We start from the raw sequence: 20,144 nt of genomic DNA, 5'->3' as shown, positions 1-20,144 counted from the left end.
AAGGCCAAGTTTGGCTCGTCATCCAACAAAACTATCTTGAGTTAATGGTTTGGTGAAAATATCACTCATAAGAAAGATGGAACATAGCGAGTTACAACGAAACCAAAAGCACCTTTTCTTGAACAAAATGATAATCAATCTCAATGTGCTTTTATCCAAGCAAGAAAATTTGGATTAGTTGTGATATACAATGTTGACATGTTGTCCAAGAATAATAAAGGTTAACGTTGGTGGATCCTCATGTCATGCACTATGTATAAAATGCAAGTAAATTCAACAGCCAGTGGAAGCAAGAGCACGATATTCAGCCTTCATTGCAAAGTGAGCCACAGTAAGTTGTTTCTTGACACACTTGAAATACAAATTGAGCTGAGGAAAGTACAATAACTAGTGGTAGAACACCATGTGAGTTTGCATGTAACTCAGTCTACAACAATAAAGCCAAATAAATGGAGAGAGCTACAAGAAAAATGTGAAGCTCAAGATATAAAGTATCAAGAACATATCGTAGAATACATTTTACCATCTAATAGTGAGCAACCATTGAGTATGCATATGTTGGCAAACTATGTTGACTGCAAGCGAGAGATCTAGATAAGTGAGGGTAAATTATTGAAGAGTGCTTATAATGCTTCAAAGATGAGATAGATTAGTGTGGAGCTTATCACCACGTTTGAGTGGTGCCTACTTAGTAGCTATTGAAGTGGCAATCAGCCTTACAAGGGGGCCATTGATGCATGCTGGAGTAAACAAACATGGTCAAGACGAGATGGATCGTGGAAGCCCATATAAATAGGAATGGTGAGATTGCCATGTAGGAAGACGTTCTTGACATCTAATTGGTGAATTTCCCAATTTTGAATAATAGCAATGCGAATTATGGCTTGTGTGACTACGACCTGAAGTTCCTAGGAAGTCAACACCCTCATCTTGATGGAAGCCCTTTTTAACAAGTTCGGCTTTCAATCAATCAAGTGAACCATCTACATATGACTTTGCTTTGTACACCCAATTATAGTGAACCACATTCATCGAGCGATGATTGGAAACAAGATCCAACTCTTCAAGCATAGTGGCTATTCAACTAGGGTGTTTTAAGAATAGAATGAATAGCGTGTGACTTTGCAGGGGATATTGCTACATTGGCATACTTGGGATTGGCTTTAAGATCCCAACCTTTGAACATGTTATGAAAACTAGTACGAGTACCTAGAGGGGGTGAATATGTGCGAAAACAAATTTTCCAGAGAAAACTAAATAATTTTACTTTTGAATGAACTCAATAAATTATGAAAAGGAAATTAGACTCTAATAATCAAATAGAATTAAGATCAAAGTAAAAGAGCTTAAAGAAGAAAATAAGAACACAAGGTTTATAGTGATTTGGCTTAATCCAAGCCTACGTCTACTCTTTCACACTGACAGCCTACCGGCTGGATTTCACTAAGAATCAAAAGAGTTGTTACAGTATAACTTTTCCTTGATTCCACAGTGTAGAGACTCTGCTACATTTCCTCAAGGTCTCACAGAAGTATAAACTCTCTTTGAGTATAAGTTTTCACTCAACAATTGAATTGACAAAGAACAAGGAGTTTCGACTTTAGAATTCTTCTATCACTGACACATTCGAATAATCGGAACGTTTTCCTTATACACTTCTTCATGCCATCACACCCGTTAGCACTTACCAAATGAGTTCTTCCAATCTACCTGTTGGACAAAATCAATTAGGGAGATTTCGAGTTATTTAAGGAATATGACGATAGCCCACCAATTTTGCTCGCCTATACAATCAGGATCTAGGTTTCCATAAGTAGAACATTCCAAGTATACTTCACCAATCAACGGATCCAAAATCCCCGAATCAATCTCAATTTGAATAATGAATTCCGACATGCTATATCTAGCCAATAGATCTTCTTCAGTCGATAGAATCAAATCCTTAATGAAATACTCAGTTCTGGATAAGTCTTCTTCGACGGTCTAGAAACTGTCAATGAGGATAGACTTTGAGTCTTGAGTTTGGCGGTCCGGCGGTCTTCAGACTTTGATGAAAGAGTCTGCAAGTCTTTAGAATAGACTCGATGGAAACGTTTTGTCAACTTCAAAATACTCAAGGCAGTTTTCTCCAACAATCTCCCCTTTTTAATGGTGACAAAAGTTTCCTGCATTTGGATATCTTTGACTTGCAAAACAATACTTAAGCAAACATGGATATCTCACAAAAGATAATTGGCTTAGTAAAGATAATATTAAAATCTGCATTAATAGGAAATAAGTTAGTCCTGTAAATGAGCAACTTTCTTTGCCATGAAATACTAATAGTGCTTAAAATAGACAAACGATCAAACAATCCAAATTCAAATCCAGTCACAACCAAACAGCCAAACACAAAAGTAAAGTCAATCAAAAAAAGTCAAGAGTTAAATCTCAAATCTCAAATCTGCACAACATCTCTCCCTTTTTGTCAAAGCATTAAAAAGGTAGAGACAAAAAGAGAATGGAACTAGGGTTGCTTTGGAACACGAACAAGCTAGAAATCTCCCATTGACTAGACAATCTCTTCCAGCTTTTTCAAATCCTCCTTCGCTTAAGCCACATCTTCACCCTTGGCATTTGCTTGAACTTGAAGAGCAAGGGCATGAATTTGATCACGCAAAGAAACCAAGAAGCTTGACCCGCATTCTGCAAGTTCCGAACTTCGCATCTCGAGCATAAATTTGGCCTCGCATTTCCATAAGAACATCAAGCACTCGCGAAAGTCTCGTTGAATTATCGCTTTAGTACGCTTCGCATGATCGTAAGGTGTATTGGTAGATGATGGCAAGTCGCATGATCACTCAGATTTGGCGATGAAACCTCATGGCCTTTCTCAGGGAATTGAGAGGCATAGATGTCTTCTGGATCTGCAGGTGAACGACTAACTTCTTCACTTGTAGCAGCAATTGAAGATGTACCTCTTTTCTTAGCATGTCCCCCTATTTCATTGCCATCAAAGCGTGAGAAGTACTCTTCATGCTTTGTTTCCTCTTTTTCACCTCTGCCCTTTTCTTCTTCTTCCACAATCCTTTCTTCCTCTGCTTCTTTCTCCATTGATTCTCTCTCTCCACTCCTCTGTTCAATTTCTTCCTTGTCTTGATCCTGTCTCTCCTCTGTGTCTGGAACAGAATGACTTAAGTTTTTCAATGCAAGAGCAGAAATTGTGATATCATCCTCATCCTCTTCATCCTCCAAGATGAGTACTCTTCTTTTCTTGGATGGAGCAACCATGGGCTCCTTCCTTTTCCGTTTTGCATTCGAAAATACTGGGTGAGTCTTGACAGGGGTTTTCTCCTTGAATTGCTCCAAAGCCTTGTTAAGTTCTTTTAGATGCATTTTGGAAACCATTTTCAGTTCCACCACTATTTGATCGCATGTTCGAACACATAAAATCCTAGGCGGCTAAATGTTCAAATGTCTGAATAACTTAGTGACAAGTGTTGAGTAAGGAAGTTGGCTCTTGTTTTTCACCATTGTTCTGTACATGCGGAACATGATAGTGTGTAGAAAAGAGAATTTTTTGCCAGCGTTAATGGCATACATTAGCTTTGCCTCCGAGTTTGAAACATCGGTCTTGAAGTCGATTTGGGTCCGAGACAGTTGATCACTATTTTGTGAAGTAAAATATTTGAGGCATTCATCCTCAAATATGAAATTTTTCCTTTCGCCATTCCATCCCGAACAAGCTCTACCGTCGCACGTCCAATAGATACACTGATTGGTTGGAATTTCCCTCTTTCAACCCCAATCACATCAGTCAATGTATCCATGTCAACTACATAGTCCTGATCTTGAACACTGAAAGAGAATCTATTCGCATCCAAGCAACTTAGATTATAATAGAAGTAAGTAGTGAGTTTAGCATGAACCTCTATCGTTTTAGAACAAAATCGTTCTAGTTGAAGAAGATTGAATTTCTCTCATAGCTTAACATTAAGAGAATCAAGAAAATCAAAGTCCACACTTCTAAGGTTAATCACACCACGCTTTAGCAACTTAGAGTATATTTGCTTATGTTCCTCCGAGCGAAATAAATCTGTCCTTTCGTTTCGGATGTTCGCCGCAACACCCATTCTAGGCTTAAAATGAGTGTACATCTTATCATCATCATTCCCATCAGGTTGACTCAGCCCTCCAACACGTGGATCGCTTGGGATATTTGCAAATGCTTCTTCTGCTGACCCCGCATGAGCAATTCCCAATTGTTCCATTGTGCGTAAACAATGGGTTTCATTTTGATACCATTTTTCTTTCAAAAATTCATCAATATAGTTCAAAGGAGTACCGCCCTTCTTCAAAGCACAATAAAGCTTAAAAATAAAAGCGGGCTTTTGAGTTCTTACGGGTTCTGCATATTCAATGATTTCTTCCTCTGTTCGATGATCAATATTCTGAGGTCTAGATGGAGGGGATGGATGTTGCTGAGAATGTTGTGGGCTCTGCTGCTGTCTAGGAGATTCCTCTTCCTCAGTGAGGTCAAAATGCATAGGACCCTCACACATTTGCTGTGGTCCCATGTTTGCGATCCTCAAAGACTTTCTTTGAGACGACATTCTTCACAGTTTTTGAGAGATTCCAAGCTTGTTTTGCAAGAAAGGTGAAAACTTTTCGAGGATTAAACAAGAGAAGAAAAGAGAAGTTGAAGATCTGTGCTTTCTTAGGGTTTTGTGTGTAAATCGAGAAGAACCAACAATAAATAAAGCAATTGAAGCGAGGGCATACGGAACGACGTAAAAGGAAAAATAAATATACCTTTTCAAAAAATAACTGCCTTTTTGAAGAAAAAATAGATAACCGTCATTTCAAAAATAACTTCTTTTTCGAAAAGGAATGATTGCAATAATCACGAAAACTGGGGAATATAACATCAATCAATTACGGATTAATAGATGATCGTACCTTTTTGAGATTTTATCCGAGAGATAAATTTCTAAAATAGAAATAACTTATAGTCGTAAATCTTGATTGTCTGAGTCTGAGTGTCTTTAGACTTTTAGCCCTGAATCTAAACTTCCTCAGACTTTAAGATATCGAGTTTGGAATGAATAACTTCAAATTGATTTTTCTCTAAAGGCTTTGTAAAAATGTTCGCCAGTTGACTCTTTGAATCAATAAACTGAATCGAGACTTCTTCATTTTGAACATGATCTCTAATGAAATGATGTCGAATCTCTAAATGCTTTACTCTTGAATGAAGGATTGGATTCTTGGTGAGATTGATTGCGCTGGTGTTGTTATATTTGATCTCAGTGCATGAATCTTCAATCCAAAGTCTCTTAACTATTGTTTTATCCACATAATTTATGAACAACTTCCAAGAGCTACATACTTTGCTTCTGCTGTAGAAAGGGTTACGGTACTTTGCTTCCTTGAAAACTAAAATACTGTCCTGTTACCAAGTAGTTGACAAGTGCCCAAGGTGCTTTTTCTATTAACTCTGCATCCTGCTGGGTCTGCGTCTAAATATCCAAGAAGAGTAAAGTCTCTTTCTTTAGAATATCAGAGACCAAGATTAGAAGTAGATGCAACGTATTTGATGATGCGGTTTGCAGCACTTAAGTGAGATTTTTTGGGGTCTGATTGAAATCTGGCACAAATACAAACACTAAACAGAATGTCAGGTCTAGAAGTAGTAAGATAAAGAAGTGAACCAATAATGCTCCTGTATAGTTTCTGGTCAACTTTCTTTCCTCCTTTATTTTTGTCCAGCTTCAAGGAACTTGACATTGGTATATCAGTCTTTTTGCAATTCTCCAGTCCAAACTTTTTGACAAGTTCTTTAACATATTTTTCTTGGTGAATAAAAGTTCCCTCCTTTAGTTGTTTCACTTGAAGCTCGAGAAAAAAGGTAAGTTCACCCACCATGCTCATTTCAAATTCATCCTACATAGACTTAGAAAATTTCCAGCACAGATTTTCATTAGAAGATCTAAAAATAATATCATCAACATAAATTTGAACAAGTAAAAAACTTTTGCTTTCTCTTTTGATAAACAGTGTAGTATCTACTTTATCTTTAACAAAGCCATTTTGAATTAAAAACTTACTTATTCTGTCATACCAAGCTTGAGGTACTTGCTTTAAATCGTATAGCGTCTTTTTTAGTCTGAATACAGAGTCAGGTTTCATTGGGTCTTTAAAACTGGGAGGTTGTTCCACATAGACTTCCTCTTTGATAAATCCATTTAGGAAAGTGCTTTTGACGTCCATTTGGAATAACCTGAAATTCTTATAACAAGCAAAAGCAAGTAATAATTTAATTGCTTCTAACCTTGCTACTGGTGCGTAAGTCTCATCATAGTCCATTCCTTTTTCTTCCGTATATCCGTTGGTCATGAGTCTTGCTTTGTTTCTTACGACTTTTCCTTTCTCGTTTATCTTGTTCCTGAAAACCCATTTAGTTCTAATGATGGATTTATCTTTCGGTTTAGGAGTCAATTCCCAGACATCATTGATACTGAATTGCCTGAATTCTTCTTGCATAGCTTCAATCCAACTTTCATCAGTTAAAGCTTCTTTTATACTTTTGGGTTCTATTTCAGAAATAAGAGCCACAACACTAGACTCTTCACGCCTTTTGGATCTTGTGCGAATTCCTTCATTAATATCATCAATAATGAGATCTTTAGGATGACTAGACTTGTGCTTCCAGTTGTCGATTGATTTATCAGACTGTTGATCATTTCCTTCATTTGAATCTTCGACGATCATTTGTTGTTGGTCTTCTAAAGTCTGAGTACTTCTGGAGATTTAGACTTTGTAGAGTCTGGAGCAGGTTCATATTCTTTAAGTTGAGTCTGAATCGATTGATTTTGCATAAAGTCTTGAAATTTGATATTCATCGATTCCTCCACAGATTGAGTCTTTTTGTTGTATATTTTGTAAGCTTTGCTTGTGATTGAGTATCCAAGGAAAATACCTTCATATGATTTTTCTTCAAACTTACCAATTTGATTATTTGCATTTTTCAATATAAAACATTTGCATCAAAACACATGAAAATACGAAACAATTGGCTTCTTTTCTTTGAATAACTCATAAGGAGTTTTCTCTAGAATATGCCTTAAAAAGACTCTATTAATAATATAACATGCTGTAGAAACTGCTTCAGCCTAAAAACGAGAAGAAATGTTACTTTCAATTAAAAGAGTTCTAGCTATTTCCTGCAGCAATCTATTCTTTCTTTCCACAACTCTATTTTGCTCTGGAGTATATGGTGACGAGAACACATGCTGAAAGCCAGATTCATCACAGAATTTAGCAAAGTTTTGATTTTCAAATTCACCTCCATGGTCTGTTCGTATACTTGAAATAACATACCCTTTCTCATTTTGGACTTTCTTAGCAAATTTTATAAAATAAGAAAATGTTTCAGACTTACCTGCCAAGAAATATACCGAAGTGAATCGCGAATAATCATCCACAATTACTAGGTAGTATTTCTTACCTCCAATGCTCTGAGTTCTGGTTGGTCCAAAGAGATCCATATGTAAGAGTTACAGTACACGATTAGTGGATACTTGATTTATTGGTTTGAATGAATTTCTTACATGTTTTCCCAACACGCATGGTGTGCATAGATCAGACTTTTGGTATGTTAGTTTGGGTAGTCCACGAACAAGCTTCTTTGAAGAGATCTTGGCTATTTGCTTCATGGTGATGTGCCCAAGTTTTCTGTACCATAAGTTTGTTTCCTCTTGAATTGAGATTAGACATTGGGCTTTATCTGGTTTGATATCCAAGAGGTAGATATTCCCATGTCTTCGCCCCGTGAAAGTCTTAGAGGAGTCTTTACTAGTTCCTAAACATATTCCTTCTTGAAAGTTAATTTTGAAACCGGTGTCGCACAGCTGGCTGATACTTAGCAAGTTGTAGTTGAGTCCTTCCACTAAGGAAACATTATTGATCGTGAGGCTTTCAATCTTTACAGTTCCGTATCCTACAATTCTGCCTTTGCTATTTCCTCCAAAAGAAACTTTTCCACCATTAACTTGCATAAACTTTATGAAGCATTTTGAGTCTCATGTCATATGTCTCGAGCATCAACTATCTAAGTACCATTTAACATTTTTGTTGATAGTGACCTACATTTAGAAAAGAAACTCAAACTTTCTTTGGTACCCATATTTTTTTGGGTCCATTGGTGTTAGTGTAATATACGGTCTTTGCCCATACTTTCTTAACAGGTTTCCAAACCATAGGACATTCTTTCTCAAAGTGATCTAAGCTATTGCATTTAGAACATTTAAGAGTACTGCGGCCTACAGGTTTTACAAAAACTTTTTGGAAATGATTTTTGTAAGAATCTTTTGTAGGTCTTTGTTTAATTCTTTCCTTTACCTTAGGAAAATCAATTAGAGGAATGGTTTCAGCAGTCATTCCCAAACCTGATTTGTTGAAGTAAGGTCTTTGTGCTAAAAGAATTTTTTCCAATTTCTCAGATCCTATAGAAAACCTTTTAGAAATGGTTGAGATATCATTCTTCAAGAATGCATTTTCTTTTGAAAGATTGTTTGTATTTTCTTTTAAAGTAGTAACACTTTTGTCTAAACTTTCGATCTTTTTTTTCCAAACAATTTCCTGTTACTTTAGTGCAGAATTTTCCCTTTTGAGTTTCAGAAATCCTCTTGAGAGAGGTTTTGAGACTAAGACACAATTCATCAATATATTTAAAAACTTTAGTAGGAATTTTTAAATTACTTACCTCGATTTCACTGTCTGAATCTGAGTCTATCTCAGAGTCTAAATTTGATTCTGAGTGTGCCATGAGACAAATATTGGCATAATCATCATCACTTTCTTCACACTCGGTATCACTCCAAGTTTCTACTTTAAGTGCCTTTCGATATTTCTCAGCTTTTCCTTTCTTTCTCTTTAGCAAGAGATAGTTGGGTCTGATGTGTCCCTTTTTCTTGCATTCAAAGTAGACTACATCCTTGTTGGATTCATCATCCTCAACTGATTTATTTTGTAGCTTTTGAGAACTTTGTGTCTTTGGATTGAATTTTCTCCCATTTATGTTCAGTTTTCTGAACCTTCTTATCATGAGAGCAAGCTCTTCATCGTCCACAGTTCCGCATTCGACAATTTTGCCTTTGCTATTTCCACCAAAAAAAAAAAAAACTTTTCCACCATTAACTTGCCTAAGTTTTATGAAACAACTTGAGTCTCCTGTCATTTGTCTTGATCATCCACTATCCAAGTACCATTTGACCTTTTTCTTGATAGTGACTTGCATTTAAAAAAGAAACTCAAGCTTTCTTTGGTACCCATACTTTCTTAGGTCCAATGGAGTTAGTGCAATATACGGTCTTGGCCCAAACTTTCTTAATAGGTTTCCAAACCATAGGACATTCTTTCTCAAAATGTTCTGAGTTGTTGCACTTAAAACATTTAAGAGCACTATGGCCTACAGGTTTTACAAAGACTTTTTGAAAATAATTTTTATAAAAGTTTTTTGTAGGTCTTTGTTTAATTATTTCCTTTACTTTTGGAAAGTCAATTAGAGGGATGGTTTTAGTAGTCATTCACAAGCCTGATTTGTTAAAGTAAGGTTTTTCCGCTGAAAGAATCTTTTCTAATTTCTCAGATCTTATAGAAAACCCTTTTGAAATACTTGAAATATCATTTTTCAAAAGTGTATTTTCTTTTGAAAGAGAGTCTACATTTTCTTTCAAGGTAATAACACTTTTATCTCAATTTTCGACATTTTCTTTCCAAACAATCTCCTATTACTTCAGTGCAAAATTTCCCCTTTTTAGTTCAGAAATTCTCTTAAGAGAGGTTTTGAGACTAAGACACAATTCATCGATATATTTAGAGACTTTAGTAGGAATTTTTAAATTACTTACCTCAATTTCACTATCTAAGTCTGAGTCTGTCTCAAAGTCTAAATTTGATTCTGATTGTGCTATTAGACAAATATTAGCATAATTATCATCACTCTCTTCATATTCGGTATCACTCCAAGTTTCTGCTTTGAGAGCTTTTCTATATTTCTCAACTTTTTCTTTCTTTTTCTTCAGTAAGGGACAGTTGGTTGATGTGTCCATTTTTCTTACATTCAAAATAGATCACATATTTATTGGATTCATCATCCTTAGCTGATTTATTTTGAAACTTTTGAGAATTTTGTTTCTTCCAATTGAATCTTCTTTGTTCAGTTTTCTGAACCTTCTTATCATGAGAGCAAGCTCTTCATCATCCATATCGTCTTCAGAATCTGTAACATCAGAATCATCACTAGATTTTAATGCAATAGATTTTTCACCTTTGGAATCTTCATCTTCATTGATTTGCTCCACTTCATAAGATTGAAGAGTGCCAACCAATTCGTCAACAGAGAGTGGCATGATCCTTTGTGTCTCCCTTATTGAAGTCTTTACGTGATTCTAATATTTGGAAAGTCCACGCAGTAATTTGTTAACCTTCATGGGTCTAGAGATTGGTTGACCTTGATACTCAAGACCATTCATAATTTCTGTAAAACGACTAAACATGTCAGTGATAGATTCTCCTGATTTCATCTTGAATGCTTCATATTGATTGAGTAGAATATTGATTTTGGTTTCTTTCACTCAATCGGTTCCTTCATAGGTGATATGCAGTCTATTCCAGACTTCTTTAGTTGTTTTACACTAAGGTATTCTGTTATATTCAGTGGGAGATAATGCACAATATAAGGAATAAATTGCTTTTGCATCAAGAGTTTGTCTTTTGGTTATCTTTTCTTGAGTCATCTCACTAGGCTCAACAGTTTCTTTTCCCCTTTCCGAGACTGTTGTAGTTTTAGGTAGGGGTGAGCGTGGTTCCGGGTAGAACCGGGAATCGGAACCGAACCGGAGGAGGTTCCGATTCGGTTCCCGGTTCTAAGGAGACCGGTTCCGGTTCCCTGCTTCTAAGGGGACCGGTTCCGCCCCGCTCTCTTTTTCCAGAACCGATGGTTCCCGGTTCCTATGGTTCCCATAGGAACCGGAACCTGAGGAACCGGAACCGGCGGCAAAGTTAAAAAAAAAAACCCTAATTCCTTCCACGCGATTCCCCCTTCCCCCGCCCTTCTATTCAACTTTCCCCCCTTTCCTTTCTTTTTCTCTCTCTTTTTCTCCACTTTTTCCTCCTCACGTCACTTCCGCCCCCACTTTTTTTTTTCCTCTCTCTCTCTCTCTCTCTCTCTCTTCTCTTTCCCCTTCTCTCGGCCGAACCCCCCACCTCTTCTTCTTCTTCTTCCTTCCTCTCGCCGGTTGCTGCTTCACCCACCACCACACCGCCGCCCCACGCCCTACTCACTACCACCTCTTGGCCACCGAACCCCACCACCCACCGCTCGTCCAACAAGCCGTCTCACCGTTGAGCCCGACGAGCTGTCTTGCCGTCCGCGCCACCGTGAGGCACCGCCGCCGTCCCTAAGCCACCATCACCACCTCTTGCTGCCGCTTGCTAAGCCGTCCGAGCCATCGTTGCTCCGAACCGTCACCACCTCCACCCGAACCGAGTTCTTCCCCTTGGCCGTGGGTTGAGCCGCGGCTGCCGCCGTCTTCGGTGCGCCGTTCATGCCGCCGTTGGTGCTGTGAGACTCGTGCCCTCGTCGCCGTCGCGCCACCGTCGCCGCGTGCTCGCCGTCGCGATCAAGAAGAAGCTGGTGAAGAAGATGAGGCGTAACAGGCCCATCCCTCACCGGATTCGCATGCGGACCGACAACACCATCGGTTCATATCCAATTCCTTCACGTTTTGTCTCCAAAAAAGCTGTCTTCTTATTTTATTTTATTTTTTTGTGGCCTAATTTTTGTCGCCGAAATCGTTCAGGTACAACGCGAAGCGCAGCACCGGTGCCGCACCAAGCTAGGGTTCTGAGGTGTTTTCATGGGAGGAGGTGCTTTTGTCCTCATATGTTGTTTCTTATACTTTTAAATTATTTGACGTTCATGGTGACGATATTAGATATATCACTTTTGATTTTTTAGAAATATTACTATTGGGATTTTGAGGAAGCCGTATCATATGAAATTCATTATCACAAACTTGTCCGACTTTTGCTCTAAATCTATGTCTTGGTGTTGTGTGAGTTAGTATTTTCTTGCTTGAAATTATTTTGACCGGCTTAAATGCTGGTCTCTAAGGGGTGCTTTGAAGCCAACGGATATCGAGCCGCTCCGGGTTCATGTCACATGCGCGTGGTTTTGCCCCGAAGTTGGCTTTCGAATCATGAGAAAATGGAACCAGCCACTGGAGTACTTAGAATTCCTCCAACTTCTTTTTTGAAGGTAATCCATACTTATTTAGATTTACAGTTTTGAAGATTGTTGTTTCTTTGATGTGGTGGATTGTACTTATTGTGGGAATGATAAAAGCATTTAGCAATAGAGGAGAACCTGATTTCATAATAGCTTTATAGCAGCTTCTTGTTCAGTTGAGTATTTGAGTTTGATGTTGATTTTGTTTGTTGTCTACTTGCTTAGTTTATTTGCCATTAACTTCTAGATGCTCAGTGCTTCTTTTCAAATGCTTTTCTTTGCTTGTGGTGCAGAGTTGTGTAATATGTAAGCAGACTCATGGTTCCCGCACTCAATGCAGCAGATGTCCTACTTATTTTCAAGTTATGTGTGCTGCAAGAGCAGGACACAGCATGGAAGTAAGTCCTTATATAGATATATAATATTTTCATGACTTTTATCAGAACTAACATTGGTAGAATTTCTTGAGCTGGATTTTTTTAATCTATTCGACGCCGCTCTTGCTTTCTTTCTATTTTCTTTGGCGTTGATTTCAAGGAAGGATATGTTAGATAGATACTCATGTAAGTTTACACTGATTCTATATCTTTGTTTTCAGTTACACTGCCTGGAGAAGAGCGGGAGTCAAATAACAAAGAAGTTGATATATTGCGCCGATCATAGGTTAGATTGGTTCCCCTTGTCTACATGTTTTAATTCTCTGCTTCAATCTCATGTCCAGAGCTGTTTTGTTAAGTCTATTGCCTAGAAGATTTAACAACTATGATCCATTGACTAAAAACTATATGGTGCATGCTGCCTTGTCCTGGAAAAATATGATTTTACTTGGATGATTATGCAGAAGGTTCGACAGCCAAGAGGTTGATTATAACTATGTCATGGTCATTAACAAGTACGTTTGCTCCTCCAATTTTTATCATCGCATTTTGCTTGATGTGTCTTTCATAATGGCTAATATTAAATTACTGTTTCAGAGGACAGAAAAGCATCGAATATGTTTCAGTAAATCTGGTATACATGGATGGGGACCCTTTGCTCGAAGAAATATTCAGGAAGGAGAAATGGTACCTTCTCCCGAAAACTACCTCATTATTTGCATGTTATGCTTTAGTTGGACGGAAATGCTGTATTTGTCATTGTACTTTTCATTTATTCTTGGAAATGGAGGACATGATAAAAAGAGACAAGTACAGCGATTTATATTCTCAAATGTTTTTCGTTTTTTCATTACCATAAAGAGTGGAGTTTAGGAAGTGTGTTTCTTCATGATTTTCCCTCCCAAAGCTTTGTCTCTTTGGCTCATCGTGTTCATTGATTAGCATTGAAATCATGATCTGCATTATCCGTCGCTTGTCTTCTAAACATGCCGAGACATTGTGCAGCTCTTCAAGATCAAGAAGAACTTGTAATCGATGCCACAAATAAAGGGAATATAGCTTGGCTAATTAATCATTCGGTAAGTTCCAATAGAAGCATTTTTTTAAAACTAAAAATGAAAAAAAAAAAGAACCCGTTGGAACCTGTTGGAACCTGGAACCGACCTCGAACCCGTGATAGGGTAGGTTCCGTGTTCTTGATTCTCACGGGTAGGTTCCAGTTCCCAAAATGAGGAACCCGTACCCGAGGGTAGGTTCCGTGTTCCAAGCGGAACCTGTAAGGAATCGGGAACCGCTCACCCCTAGTTTTAGGAATGATTCATTTATCTGCCACATCCCATTCGAGAGGGTCTTTCGATCTTAGGAATGCCTTCATCTTGTTTTTTCATATACGTATTCCTTCCCATCAAAGTAAGGTGGTTTGGTGTTGCTTTGCCTTTTAACCAAACCCGGAGCCAACATACTAGCCATAGATCATTAACTCTGAAATAAAAATACTTCAATTTAAATGAGTACACAGGCTCTGATACCAATTGTAAATGCTAGTACGAGCACCTAGAGGAGGTGAATAGGTGCGAAAATAATTTTTTTTGTAAAACTTTATTTTTAGCCCGAGTCTGTTTAATAGTAGACTTTGAAAAAGAAAAGAGGCTCTAACAATTAAATAAAGTTACGAACAAAGTAAATGAGTTTAGGGAAGAGAATAAGAATACAAGATTTATAGTGATTTGACTTAATCCAAGTCTACGTTTACTCTTCCGCATTGACAGCCCACCGGCTGGATTTCACTATGAATCAAAAGAGTCGTTACAGTATCACGTTATTGATTCCACAGTGTAGAGACTCTGTTACATTTCCTCAAGGTCTCACAAATATATAAACTCTCTTTTGAGTACAAGTTTACACTCAACAATTGAACCAGCAAAGAACAAGGAGCTTCATACTTTGGAATTTATCTATTGCGCACACACTCAAATAACTAGAGTGTCTTCCTTATATACTCCTCCATGCCTTCATAACCATTGGCACTTTCCAAATGAGTTCTTTCAATCTACCCATTGGACATAATCAATTAGGGAGATCTCGAGTTATTTAAGGAATATGACGATAGCCCACCAATCCTGCTCACCCATACAATCAGGATTTAGGTTTCCATAAGCAGAACCTTCCAAGTATGTTTCGCCATACAACGGATCCAAATTACTCGAATTAATTTCAAGACGAATAATATATTCCAAGATGCTATCTCCAGCCGTGAGATCTTCTTTAGTCGATCGAATCAAATCCTTAAAGAAATACTTGATTATGGATAAGTCTTCTTCGACGGTCTACAAAATGTCAATGAGGGCAGACTTTGAATCTTGAGTTTGGCGATCCGGCGGTCTTTAGACTTTGACAAAAGAGTCTGCAAGTCTTCAGATTAGACTGATGAAAACATTTTGTCAGCTTCAAAACAAATAAGGAAGTTTTCTCCAACAAGGGGAAGCACCCGGCAACTGAGGAGGAGGAAGAAAAAAGGGGGCGAAGGAGGAGAAGGGAGACAACTGGCGGCGAGGGCTGGGGCCATCGATCCCTGCTCGGCCAAGGCTCGACGGCCCCAGCCGACCCTCCCCCACCTTCCGGCGATGGCGGGGAAGCGGCGGCGACGAGGGCTTAGCCCTCAGCCGCCGGCTGCCTTCCTCCTCCTCCGTTTTTTTAAAATAAATAAATATTATATTATTATTTTGTTTTAAATTTAATTTAGTTAATTTTTATATTATATTAAATATCAAATTATTCCAAAATGACGTCGTTTTGGCCGATTTAAGGGCTCTATTTTGGCCAATACCTGAAACGACATCGTTTTGGGTGAATTAGAGCTAACTCAACTCTCCGGCGAGCCACCTTAGCGAGAAATATTAATATTTAATTGCTATGTATGATTTCTAGCCGGCTTCACCGAAAGTGGTACTCAAGTGTCCCACTTTTCTTAAAATGTGGCACTTAAGTGTACATTTATACCAATTTATGGCACTTGAAGAGATCTTTTGCCTCAAAAGAAGGATATGAGTAGAAGCGACAATTAGGGGTTGATCGAGCAAAAACAAATATCGAAGGTCGATGTATTGGTAGAATTTCTTCATAATGGCAAGGAAAACATTCCGCAAGGAAAGACAGAGGAGACAAGAGCTTAAGAGGATGACCCAATGTAATATAGCCAATCTCAATATTTTGGTCCATAAATATTAACGAGAACTTTCCCCTTTCCTCATGGACATGGAGTGCATCTAAGCATAATAAATGTGAGATCACCTCAACACCTATGGAATTTTGAGAACAGTCTGCCATTATGTGTAAACAAAAGTGTTGGTAAAAGAACAGGACCACTGAGTATAAATAGGCTTTGAGAGTAACTAACTTAGCCCATTATCCTATGTTTGGGGGACGTGGATGAGTTCGTGACCTTTGAAGGTCCCGCCATAATTTTGTTTGGCGCACAATGGAGGAAGTTAAGAATGAAGGCATTTCAAAGTAAAATTTTAAATGAAGTGTCGGTTAAATAATTTCATTCTGAAGACTTTAGGTGCAAGAAAGATTTTACATCTTATTGAAGATTATACATAAGTTGATCGAAACCAAGGTTCTGTTTATATATTCATTTATAATATGACGGCATTTTGAATTTAACTGCTTTTGATGAGCATAATCTTCTACCTTCATCCCTTTAAGGACAGTTATAGATTTGTGCAATCAATCTTTACTTTGGGATCTTCCATTGAACTTGGTTTCCAGCTTTTGTCGAACTTCCCCCAATCTCCCTTCAATCACCGCCTTTTGTTTCTTGAGATTGTACTCATTCCTTTCAAGGTTAGCAATATCATTCATGGTAGCTTGTAGAAATTGATGATCTTCTTTTACTTATTCTTCTTCTCTTTCACTTGATTACTTGACTAAAAAAAATGTCTCTTGGGGTATAGTTAATTCTGCCAATCATGTCTAGTTCTGGCAATACGTATCAAAAATAGATGAAGACCTATTGTAGAAATCCTTCAACCTTAACTTGAGCTGAGAAAGGGTAGGCTTGTTGTTCATTATCATAAATATACCACCATTTAAGAGAAACATAAATTGTGCCAACCTGTCCATCAGATTATCGAGTTTGACCATTTCTAAGGAAACTCCTAGGGTCAAATCATTAGCGGTTAGGACATGAACGGCTTCATCTAGAGCACTAATAGAATTAGCTTAATTAACTGGACGAGTCTTGTTCTTCTTATGGATATATGACTTAACAGGAATAGAAGAAAGAGCTTGTGGCGGGGTGACATTAGTTGTTAAAAATGCAATGATTAGTGAGGACTGAGAGGTAGACATTGTCATATTTAGAAAAGTTAACATCAGAGTTAGACCATTCACTAAATAGAATAAGGAGGCCTCATACATACTAGGATGCATAACAATGTCTTTGATCAAAGGCTGAGCAAAAATATGCTGGAGTAAGTCCTTGCCATTGGTGGGTGCATCAACAGTTGTTGTTTCGAAATAATGTCAACGCCTAAAGGTAGAGTAAACAAATAAGGACATGACAAAAAAAAAAAAAAACACTTGCCATGAATTGCTAGGAGAATGAGAGTAAGCACAACTCCAGCATTCTCAAGAGTCAAAAGGTGGACTTCTATACCTTAGAAATCTTCTATTGTGGCCTTTAGTGGACTATCAAAGTTATCCAGTTCATTTGGAGAAACGAGATAATCATCAACTGAAACTAAGGTAAGATCTTCAACAATTAGACGAGGCTGTTTCCCCATCAAAAGGGGAAAAGCATCATTCTTTTGCTTGAGATGAGACATTATAACGCCAAGCCTATCTTCATCTTCATGTATAGTGAAGAATTAGGTGTATCTAGACAATAAAGGAAGCAGAGTTAGCACTAGTGTAGCAGAGCTAAAGGAGATAAATTGAATATACATTTAGCAACTCTAGGTCAGTTCCTGATTAACTTTTCTCCAAATTCTTTCTCCTCCTATTCTTCTTCTTCTTCTTCTTCTAGAACTTCTTGCTCTAATTTTGGATTCTCTCTTAGATTTTCCTATTTTGGACCCTCTTGTTCTGATAGAATTTATAAGCATTAATCCCTTCTAAAGCCCTAATCCTAAGTGTTGCTGATACAATTGAAGAGTCAAGCTCAAGAGGATATTCCAGCACTACTTTGCCTTTCTTAGTTGCTTCAGTTGACTAGGGATGACATTGCTTTATGTGATTGAAAACAGTCTTGGTGGCTTCCTCATATGGGCTCTCAAATGTGAAAGAGACCCATTAGCTAATATATTTTGCTATAACTCCTAGAAAAATTGGAAAATCTTTAAAATTTAGAGAAAATTGACTTTGTGTTGTCGTAGTTATTTGAGAGCAATAGACAAAGGACTCATTCTTATGAAAGTTATACTTCTTCTATTCGTTAGAGGATACTCCATGGAATAGGCAATTGGCATTGGTATACCCTCATAGAGACCAAATTGTTTGGTACAATACTGTAAGGAATAAGCTTCAAACCCATGACAAAATTTCCTTTTTTTACAAAGCCGTATTGAAAGATCAACTAGAGTAAGTACACATAACCAGAATGTATTGAAGTTATCTAGGTGCTGAGTCTCCATATAGAAAAGGTAATAGAATTTGAGAGTATCATAAGGGAAGAGTTTAATATGAGCATGGTCAAAATTTAACATCTCTTGGAGGAAGTAAACAAATGAGGAAATGTCATCAGAAACCTTTCTAGGAGACAAGGAAAGTAGTTGACAACTCAAAGTTTGAGATTTTGGCTATCTGGATTTCGATGATGGACTGAATGGAACAGCACAAGAGATTTTGCTTAACAAGAAAAGAAAATAAAGAGCCATCCATGCTTGTAAAATCCAAAAGGGACCAGATAGAACTCCGGTTTCTTTTGGTGTCATTGAAAGGGCGGCATGGGCAAGACTTCTGTACAAAATATCTAAGACAAGCAAACCAAAAGCTACTTTCTTTCATTTCTCAAGATTAGTAACGAGTCTAAAGAAATCCTTTGAAAGTTTAAGGGCCGGATTATGAAATACATATTTCGACAGTCAATAAAGCAAAAAAGCAGTATGTTCTTTGAAGTGAACACGACCCAAGGTTTTATGGTATTTATCAAGAAAAGTCTGATAAGCGAGGACATCATTGGTAGGACTGATCGATTACTAGTCCGGTTCGGTTCCGAGGTGGAATCGGGAATTAGATTGGGAGGATCGGTTACCAAATTTCGGGATTGGGAATCTGGACCGACCGATCCGGAACCAAGAATCGGACCAACTAACAAGTCCGGTCCGATCCGGTGGAATCGGTAAATTGACTGTTTTGAGCCAAAAATAAAATGAAAAATAAGAGAAATTTGGAGGAATTATGGTTTTTCTTAAGATAATATATATATATATATATATATATATATATATATATATATATATATATATATATATATATATGATACAAGGTTTAGTTTTCACATACATAGTTTTATACGGGTTACCAACTTACATGATAGTTGGTTAACCATTTCTTGTAATACACATCAATACTCCCTGGAGTGCGGATTACCGCCCTAGTGGATGACTTGATGTTTTAAGTTTCTGCATCTTTCAATACATGTAATTTCAGCTTTTCAGCTTTATTTAATACAAGTTCGAGACCACCTTCATGGTTGGTTTTTGTTTATGCATACTTTTACTTTATATCTTATATATTGCTTTCGGTCTTTACATTATTTTTAATTCTCGCGATTTTATTTAAGTCATTTACTTTCCTGTTCTAATACATCATTCTCCTTTCTTATACATCCCTCTACTCACCGGGAAGTAACTTGACCGAACAGCTATCGGTTCCAAAAGTAGGAACCAGAAATTGGACAACCCTCTTCAGGAATCGCCCAAAATTGATCGGTTCGATTTGGTTCAGTCCGGACGGTTCTTGGTGCACATCCCTAATCATTGGGAATAGAGAAATCCTCTAGGGCTTCGATTTCGTATACTGTAATACCATTTGGAACACACCTATAGATGGTGTATATGTCCAAAAACGTCACAAACATGGGTCTTCAAGGGAAAAAGAAGCAGACAACGGAAACCATTAAAACTTTGTTTAGATCATGAGTTAACATGCTAACCTCTAGTGCCATCTTAATACCTGCATTCATCCATGTCAACCGAGTTGGCAAACTATCCTGTAACCTCAGATACCAAGCATGGAGATTCTCTTCAAATAAAAGGAAGCTTCGAAACTTAGTTGGGGTAGATGTCTAGATATCCTTGATGGAGGGATACTATATCAAGAGCTTCTCATTCCTCCTAGTAGGAAAGCAATGCTTGAGGGGCGGTGGAATATGGTCGTGATCCAAGAGGGTAGGCCCACGGAGCAATGCTTCCTTCTATTCTTCTACAACACTCAACAGTTGAAATTAACAATAACTGGCTTTTTTGGTGTTAAAAAGATGGTCAAAGCTC

The 20,144-nt window shown here is 37.7% G+C and overlaps 1 protein-coding gene across 1 annotated transcript; it reads left to right on the top strand.

Moving 5' to 3' along the window:
- The first annotated feature begins 12,245 nt into the window (after nucleotides 1-12,245).
- LOC104444698 (histone-lysine N-methyltransferase ATX4) lies at nucleotides 12,246-13,696 on the top strand. The gene is made up of 6 exons (XM_039317808.1): nucleotides 12,246-12,301; nucleotides 12,565-12,669; nucleotides 12,870-12,934; nucleotides 13,113-13,163; nucleotides 13,246-13,335; nucleotides 13,654-13,696. Exons 1-6 carry the CDS (start codon nucleotides 12,251-12,253, stop codon nucleotides 13,694-13,696), a joined length of 405 nt encoding a protein of 134 aa, XP_039173742.1. The 5' UTR covers nucleotides 12,246-12,250.
- The last annotated feature ends 6,448 nt before the right edge of the window (nucleotides 13,697-20,144 follow it).

The sequence above is a fragment of the Eucalyptus grandis genome, chromosome 7 (genome assembly GCF_016545825.1).
Source record: "Eucalyptus grandis isolate ANBG69807.140 chromosome 7, ASM1654582v1, whole genome shotgun sequence".
Lineage (NCBI taxonomy): Eukaryota > Viridiplantae > Streptophyta > Magnoliopsida > Myrtales > Myrtaceae > Eucalyptus > Eucalyptus grandis.
Note: the sequence above shows the minus strand (reverse complement) of the source record. Positions and strands in the feature narration are given on the sequence as shown.